Below are 8,606 nucleotides of genomic sequence, written 5' to 3' on the forward strand. Positions count from 1 at the left end.
TACAGTCGAGTGATCTTTCAGCTGAATTCGAAAATGGAAACTGATATATGTACATATGTAAATATGTAAATTAAATTAAAGTTTACTTTTTGTTACTTTTAAACCAAGTTTTAGGGCACTTTCTTAGGACTAAATATATTTAAATGCACCTTAAAATCCCACCGGAAAATACACAATCTTTAAGGCACTCTTTATGCCCCCTGACATGTAAGTAAGCCACCTTACGAATATATATTGCATCATAAAAAACACATAAAAGCCCGCTGGTGCCTCTGGGTTAACTTTTCCTTATTGAAAATACATCAAACGAGAGGGCTGAAATTAGGTTGGCTTGATTACCCTAACATTCTACCAGAAAATAAGTTAAACAAGTTGCCATGTTTTAGTTGGCCAAACTTTTTTGACGAGCAGTAGTTAGAAAGTACATGAATTTCGTTGTTATAACATTTTGGCCATACATTAAAACCATTAAACAGGTAACCGTCAAGGTTTTATTAATCCTGTGCAGGTATGCCACCAAATTGCTTCGGTTGTGTCAAGGATGATATTTACTTTTCCTTCTGACGTTGGACTTAAATGGAACAAGACGAGAGCTGTCCTCGTCTCCTCCTTTTTCACTGGGATTTTCATATCCCATTAGCCATCAGCCATCAGGATATACTTAAAGGACACGCGCTGTCACTTGACGTTCTACCTGTCGCGAGTGTAATTATACTCATTCCTGCACTCGGAATTCAGGTCGAGTACTCGGTCCCCATTGCCACCCAAGGGCCAACCCATCCGTGCTAATTATAATACCTGGGGTTCGTTGGCTTAAGGTGGCTTACATCTTAAATGAATGGGATTAGCCGGCAGCTTCTTTTCGGGGTCTTGTTTTGCGAATCGATTTCAGCCAAGGTTGCCCTATCGATAGCGAAACGGTAAGATATGTGGACAGATAGCGACTTGATGTGGGTACAATCATGGAAATATTCATCGATTATGTGACAACATTTGGGGCTTTTATTTAGCGGCAATGTTCTCTGGGCTTTCCTTTGCCCTTCGGGTTCCCTTTGTGTGTGTAATCTATTGAACATTTTTCGCTTTTCCTATTATGTAAAATACTAGTTGTACGAGCGGAAAAGCGAGGTGGGGAATAGGTAGGAGGCCCAGCTCACATGTTTGGTTTGCCAGTTGGTGGCGGCGATTAAACTTTGACTGTGACTTGTTTGCCTAGTTGGCCGGCAAGAGTGCTTAACGAGAAACTTTATAATAACGGAGGTGTGTTTCACGAAAAACGGAGGTTAGTATATGGGCTAATTAAATGGCTTTCGATTGCCTGGAATAAGCCTTGAGTCACCAGCCAAGTTGCTTGCCTGCTTTTTGTTGGAGTGTAAGGCGGGTGTTATTTATTTGCTGATCAATATTTGCAGATAGCCTTGTGGGTAAATAGATCCATCATTTTTTCTGTAGGGGAATGACGATTCTATTTGTTTAAAAACATGTTCAGTAGAAGCTGAAGAGGCTAAATAATATTTAAAAATATTATTTGGAGTATACAAATCAAAAATACAATTTTTAAATATGCAGACTACATAACTATTTTATTTAATTCAAAAATATCTCCAGGTGTAAGTTTCTTTCTTTCTTTTGCAACACAAATTTGTTTCTTTTTGATTCTGGCTTATATCCTCCAGAAGTTTGGCATCGCTGCCAAAAAGTTGCTTTTGGTTAAGTGACAACTGACCCGCTTTTTTTTCCTTGGCACTCGGCACAATCACAACAAGCTCTTAAGTCGGTCAAAAGCTAATCACAGCTAACGAATAACAACCATTTTCTCACCCGCAAAAACCTCCGATCGAAATTCAAATTTGGCCAAAAATCCAACAGAGAATGTCAAGCTCAGAAGGGGATTTCCCACAGAGAAATTGAGGCAGATTTTCTAACATCTAAGGGGGATGGATGCAGATGCAGAGAATAAGTTACTTACCGCCGCGGGGGGATGCGGGCGAGGAAGGACAACGATGCGGGAGGGGCGGAGGAAGCCCTCGATGAGGCTGGCGCTGCCTACTGACCCAGTTACCGTTACAGTTAGTTACTGTTACAGTTTCTGGCTTACTGTGGCGACCTCTTAAATGCTCGTTACCGTTGTTTTCGTTTATCTTGAGGTTTGTTTTCTATCAAATATTTTTAATATTTTATATAGATGGGTTCTTTTTGGCAGTGTTTGGTTGTGGAGTCCTCGGAGATTGATTGATTGGGTTATTTTTAAATTCTTTATCGATTTACACCTTGGCGGTTTGCAGAGCTCATTAGCGACAGGTAAGAGTCCAGCATTTACTATTTATTTAACTTTTAACAAGCATTTGCTAATTTTTGGCTCACTAACTTGTGTATTTTTTGATGGTTATTAATGACTTAAATGCACATTTTGGGGAAATTCAACTACTTTTCACTTTATCATAACTCTTGGGGGTGTTTAAAGAAATAATATCTTTTTGGTGGCTTAATTGGCTTCGAGGTTTTACTTTTATTTAACTATTTTGTATTATATATGTAATTTGTTATTTTCCGTTTGCAGTTTTTGGCCGCACAACGCGAGAAAAGCGAAGGAAAAGCGAGAAAAGCACGTCCGCACTGGGCGAAGAGCCAGGAGAACCTGAAAATCAGTATCCAACAAGCGGGGCGAATTCGGCTAGCGCCCCATCACCCTCTCTCTCTCTCTTACGCTCTCGGTGTGGCTTCTGCCCACCCCCTTTGGCAAGTGGAGCTTTCCCTCTGCCATGCTTTTGACTCTCTTCCAGCCCCCCCAAGCTCTTTGCCGCTCTCTGGGAGCCGCCGCCTTCATATCCTTATCCCGCCTGTGACATTTACAATGTCAGCCTCCAGAGTCGGGATTCCAATTCGCCGCGGCGAGAGAGCGTGAGCAAGAGAGCGGGAAAGTTAGCCCCAACTAATTTGTTTTCGGCGTTTTTTATTCGCCGGAAAACTCCTTTGGGCCCAGAAGCGCTCTTTTGATTTTTAAGCGTGGCGCTGCTATGCGTGTTTCGGTCTTGTGCCATTCCGGCAGTCATATGTTAGCCACTCACCTACAGTTTAAAGAGAAGGGTATATGGGTGCAGATATAGGAAAATATAAGAAAATATATATTAATGTAGGTATATTATTATAAAAATATTTTTAAATATATTAAAATCATAATAATATACATATCATATCTCTAAAGAGATGATTTGGTTCTGATCTTTCAGTCACTTGCTTACTTTCTTCTGATAATTATTATAAATCATAGTTTCTTTAACTCAAATTATTTTATATTCAATCTTTATAAATATTTAAATAAATATTGGGATAAAAAACTAATATTTCTTGGGTTCTATAGATTTTATTAACGAAATACTTTAAAATTAAATTCTTTTTAGAAGTTTTGAACTCAATTTTATCTACTACTGATTCTCTAAATTATCCCATTCTTATACGATTTTCGGCTTTTATAAGTACTTCCTTTAATAATAACCTTTAAAACCACTCATTTAATTAATCGATATTTCCTATTCCAAATTTTCACATTAAACATATATAATTCTTCCTTTTTCTGGGAAGCTTTTGAACTGTTGTTTGTTAGTCTGAAACAATTAAAAGCTTATATTTCTCAATACATTGCTGTGTGAGCTGCGATTTGTGTGCTATACGATTCTATCACTGAGAGAAAAAATGTACAAGAAAATTGAACAAAAAACGTGGCCTATTGTTTTTGTTTCGTTAAAGTAAAAGTGGATGGATTATATATAAAAATATTCTGAATTTTTTTTTTACATTTTGTGGTGGGATTTCAAGCTATTTCTAATAGTTGCAGACTTTTTTTTCTCAGTGTTATAGTACACCCGAAAACCATTCAACTTTAGGTTAAATAGGATCCCAATTGGAGGCCGACTTACCATCGCGATGGGTCCGAGTGGGTGGCCGCCACAATACACCCTTCAGCGGGACATCAGGTGGCCCTGGCCTGCTCATGGGTTTGTCATTACGGGCGCGTGCCTTTTGGCCGGGAAATTGAGCCACTGGTATGACTGATAAGTGGCTATTGGCCAGGCAATGCCCTCTACCGCCCCATGACTGCCCCAACCGAAAGGCAATTGCTTTATAATTCAATTGCTGACGTCGTCTCTGCTCCAAGATCAAAGAGGTTTCCTAATTATCCAGCTGTGCTTCACTTGATTGATGGTCTGGCTTTTGGCTTTATGCTTTTGCTTTGTGGTGCACTCGTTTATTTGGTGGTTAACTGTTTACTGGGTGCTTGTGGTGCTACTTGACTAACTTATGCTATTGGTTATTTAGGTAAAAGTGGATGTTTGTTGGTATTCCCCGGGATGCTCTCTTCTCTCCCCGAAGAGGGCGTGATCGTGCTCCACCTGACAGGGATCCATGCTGGGTGTGGGCATTGCCTGCGGTGGCATTGGCTTTTCCTCATGCAATACAGTCTCCTCATGCTCCGGATATCGAAGCAGCTGCTGCGGTTGGGGCTCTGATTCCCTTTCCCTTAGATGTTGACCCTCAGCAGACTCTTCGGTACTGCCAAGCTGAGGAAGTGGTCTCCTGGCTGGAACTGGGGCAAAACTTCTAATATTTTGAATCCTTCGATGTGGTCCCACTCGCCTCAAGTCCCAATATCGCTGTGGCTGATTAGGATTCCTCGATTGATGATGATCAATTTCATCAACACAATCCAGTCCCCGCACTATATTGTTCATGTAGATCGAGTGAGGAAGACGTTTCCTGTACTTGGGTCTGGGTCTGGGAACAATTTGCTTATTGGATATAAAATAATCCTTCTGCGGGGGCCCTATCCGTGTGTTTCGATGAAGTGGCTTGCCAATGTTACCCTCATACAATATTGGTTCCACATAGTTTTTCACGGGCTTTCGATAGCGATACGGCATTTGGGGTCTTCTTGGAGCTAGAGGGTATGTAGGAATATAATGTTTATATCAACAGAAATTAGCTATATATTTACGATCTGAATTTGGTTGTGCTGGCATAAACTGGGGACACAAATTAGTGTCTTGTTCCTCCGTGTCCTCACAGGGTTCCTCCATGGAGTTTACACCCTTACTATCAGAAGCTGATAATTAAAAGTTAAATAAATATGGGAAATTTTTTATAAATAGTTAAAATCTCCCCCCACTTACCTTCACCTTCGGCATCTTCACTTTCTGGGTATTCCGGCAGCTTGGTGGTCTCCACTTCGTCTTCGCAACTGTCTTCGGTGGTGGTTTCCGGTTCGGAAGTGCTTGTAGTCATTGGCGTAGTAGTCATGACCGGGGTGGTGTTGCTGTCTTCTTCCGGTTGGAGCCTCATTTCGGCAGCATCGGTGGGCAGAATTACATGAATCACCTCGCTGGGCTGGGTGGCGCCATCAATCTTGATCTTCGGCGGATCGGGGACATTGGGGGTGCCTTTTCCATAACCCTTCCGATTCCTTCTCCTGATCTGTGCCGCTTTCAGGCGTTTTAATTGATTTTCAGTAAGTGGTCTTTGAGTGGTTGTTGTGTAGCTTGTTGTCTTTGGTGTTGTTGGATATTCGGGTGTAGTAGCTTCCTGCTCTGATGTGTTTGTGGTAGGATCTTCTGACGTCGTTGAGGTGGTTTCCTCAGGCGTCGTAGTTTCTTCTACAGTTGTGGTTTCCATCGTTGCTAAAGTGGTTGAAGATGTTGTTGTTGTTGAATTTGGTTTTAGCTTCTTATTTTTGGGAGCATATTTTCTAATATTTATAATTTTAGAGTCTGGTCCTGTTGCTTCCATCGTTGTGGAAATTGTTGAGGGTGTCGTTGATGTTGTGGAATTCCTATTTTTGGGAACTAATTTTCTTAGCTTTATGAGCTTGGGAGTGGATTGTGTTTCTGGAATGGGTGAATCTGTTGTTGAATTAGTTTGTAAAGCGGCAGTTGAATTTGTTGATTCCGTTGTTGACTCTGTTGGTTTTTTATTAACAAAGTTTTTTGTTGGCCAAAGTCCCTTTTGTTTTCCCTTGGGATTGCACTTCTTTTTGGGTTTTTTTGTGGTTCTTATTGTCTCAGATGCCAAAGTGAAATTGCCGCAGGGATCCTCTTTTAGGAGGGGCGTCCTCAGCAACAGTAATCTCACAAAACAAGGATGCTCCACAGGCAAACCTCGCCTAAAAGATGGCTCATATGGTGCCAGGAAATCCACACACTCCTCGCTCTCGTCATCGAATAGGTCACTGAATTGCTGCTCCTGAGATCCACTCTCATCACAGCCTATAGAAGCTGCCTGCATCAGCGAAATATCCTTGTCATCGCATTCTATAGAAGGCGCTGGCAAAACTGAGATATCCCTCTGATCCCGGCCATTAATAGGATAGCCTTCGGCCTCCCTCAGCATCATTTCCAGCAGTTGCATCTCCAAAGGCGAACTAGATGAGGATTAGGGCATTAGGGGCATTACTTATGTTTCTAGCAACTCACCCATAAACTGAAGGTCCGAGAAGTAGCACCCACAACCAGAGCAGCAGCAGCATCATCATGGGTCGAGTGTTTGGGCCGATAGTTTCCATGGAAATGTTGCCCCAACCCGTTCGACATTTGGCTTTTGTTGAGTTCACGTATCTGTCGGATGCAGAACGCTGCGCTCTCACCTTCTGTCAATTGAGACATCGTTCTTTCAGATCTGTAAGCCACCCACCCAGGCACCCCTCCCGCCCGAAATTAAATCATAGTTCTCTAGCTCAGCTTTCTCATTAGACTTTTGCCATCCGTCTGGGCGGCGTCTTGGTCTCTGTGCTTTTGTTTTCACTTTCGTTCACTACGTGACCTGTGCTGAGTTCGGCATTTTTTTGGCTTTTATTTACCATTTCGTTCATACTTCGATGTTGTCGTAGGGGATACCCCTTAAATGGGAGGGTAGATAGGGTATATTGAAAGGGGAAATGTAATATAAATCACCATTAAAACATTATTTCAAAAAAGGGAAGATTTAATACATTATTTTTGTCTTTGATAAATATATTTTCAAACCTCTTTAAAGCTGTAAACACCTTGAAAAAGTATCAATATATTTATTTTATTGGTCATCCCTCAGTCAACTCTCTACTAATTAATTTGCTTTCGTTCCTGACTCGTATTTGTGTTTTTATTTATCCAATTTATTTAATTTATTATTGTTACCATTTGATCCAACGTCTCGTTCGTCTTGTTTCCGTTTTTATGCTAATTACTTTTATTGTCGTTTTCGTGGGGGCGTAAAAAAACCGAATTGTGGCCAGAAGGGGGAGGGAATCCATGGCACCATGGGGTCTGGGCTACCAAGTAATTAATACCCATCAAATGCTTGTGGTTTTGGCCCGAAGCTCTTAGAATTTTCTGCTACTCTTCGCTCGTTCTGGCATTTGGAAAAAAAACATCTGTGCAATTACAAAAGCAGTTGCCAACTGTCTGCAATTAAGGCGATGGAATAACATAGTTTTTATTATGCAGTTTATAGAATTAAGCAAGTCGAACTTATCGGATTTGGTTAATTGAATTTAAGCCTTTAAATTATCATTTATTTAAACAGTTCGTGACAATTGTTGGGGGAAAGTGTGGTTGAGAGATGACTGATAAAAGTGGAAAATAAAACTTTCTCTGGGTGATGCAATAAATATTCTAATGAGGAAGTGATTGCTCAGGTTTCTGATTTCATTTTAAATTATAAACTTTTATATGGAGTTTTTTTTAGAAAATTTAAATCAGAATCATTCGAACACAACCTTTACACAGGCCTTATAAATTATTTAATATATTATGTTAGCTACATGTACGAAATATTTGCAGCTGCCAAACATTCCCTTTGGGGAACACTTGAACTGAAATGTACCACCAAAATCGTCCCTTCCTCCTTAACTTTTCGTCCTTGTTTCCGTCACATTCCGAAATGTCAGCCAGGAAAAATACGTGTTTGGGGAATGAGCTTAGGGCGACTTTCAGAGCTTGTCATTACCAAATGGCATTCGCGTGTAATTTTTCTTGTCTTTCTAGAGCAATCTTCATGATTTTCCAGCTGCTTTATGTGAAAATCTGAACTTGAGGCGTTTGTTCTCAATTAGTATTTGTCCGCAAGCAAAACAATTTCCAATCAAATAACAACCGCAAAGTCAAAAGTTTACATAGCAACTATTGTTTTTGAAGAGAGCATATTAAATGGAAACTGCTTGGCTGTTATCTCTAAAAAGGTTTGCCCTTTTTCCCTCCTCCCAGTTATCTGTGTTATCCTAGTTATTCAGGACATGCAACAGTTTTTCGGGACTCGGCACGCAACACTAACTAAATAATGTTGACACAGGCGTATCAAAGTCGCTGGAAAGAGGTTACGGAACAGGACATGAGACATGACAGATGTCTCAAATGGCTCAAAGGCGACAAAATAATACATCAAATAAAGGACAGTAATCCCTCTAGGATAGTAAATATATAATAAAAATATTTGATAGTATGAAATATATACTTTATACAATAAAAAATGTTAAAAGGATAAATATAGCTTGAAAGGCAGTAAATATGCCAGAGGAAAGACATATCCAGGTCTGACTGTACCCACAACTCAATTTTGTTCCAAAGCAGAGTCTCAGTTCT

General features: G+C 40.4%; 3 protein-coding genes across 4 annotated transcripts in view; 1 reads left to right on the plus strand and 2 right to left on the minus strand.

Annotated features, from left to right (window-relative positions):
- Positions 1–2,406, minus strand: part of Ndae1 (Na[+]-driven anion exchanger 1) — a 38,050-nt gene extending 35,644 nt beyond the window's left edge. The window contains exon 1 of one of the 2 annotated variants that reach the window (XM_017164142.3): positions 1,970–2,406. The gene's annotated coding sequence lies outside the window, so the exon portion shown is untranslated. The remainder of the gene's footprint in view (positions 1–1,969) is intronic. The other variant, XM_070287122.1, reaches the window with a different exon arrangement.
- Positions 1–8,606, plus strand: part of LOC138928913 (serine/arginine repetitive matrix protein 1-like) — a 50,103-nt gene that overhangs the window by 3,832 nt on the left and 37,665 nt on the right. The window lies entirely within an intron of this gene.
- LOC108072847 (uncharacterized) lies at positions 4,314–6,553 on the minus strand. Its single transcript, XM_070285374.1, has 5 exons — positions 6,465–6,553; positions 6,316–6,412; positions 5,175–6,270; positions 4,994–5,101; positions 4,314–4,936 (listed from the first exon to the last, which is right to left on the minus strand). Exons 1-5 carry the CDS (start codon positions 6,551–6,553, stop codon positions 4,314–4,316), a joined length of 2,013 nt encoding a protein of 670 aa, XP_070141475.1.

Source organism: Drosophila kikkawai, chromosome 2L, assembly GCF_030179895.1.
Source record: "Drosophila kikkawai strain 14028-0561.14 chromosome 2L, DkikHiC1v2, whole genome shotgun sequence".
Classification (NCBI taxonomy): domain Eukaryota; kingdom Metazoa; phylum Arthropoda; class Insecta; order Diptera; family Drosophilidae; genus Drosophila; species Drosophila kikkawai.

Bases quoted from the DNA above. Each gene is read 5' to 3' on its own strand.
- LOC108072847 (XM_070285374.1), bottom strand. From the start codon at position 6,553: ATGGAAACTATCGGCCCAAACACTCGACCCATGATGATGCTGCTGCTG. The intron at 5,102-5,174 runs GTGAAGGTAAGT...TTTAATTATCAG, and splicing joins AGAAAGTGAAGATGCCGAAG to CTTCTGATAGTAAGGGTGTA. The intron at 4,937-4,993 runs GTAAATATATAG...CATACCCTCTAG, and splicing joins AGCACAACCAAATTCAGATC to CTCCAAGAAGACCCCAAATG.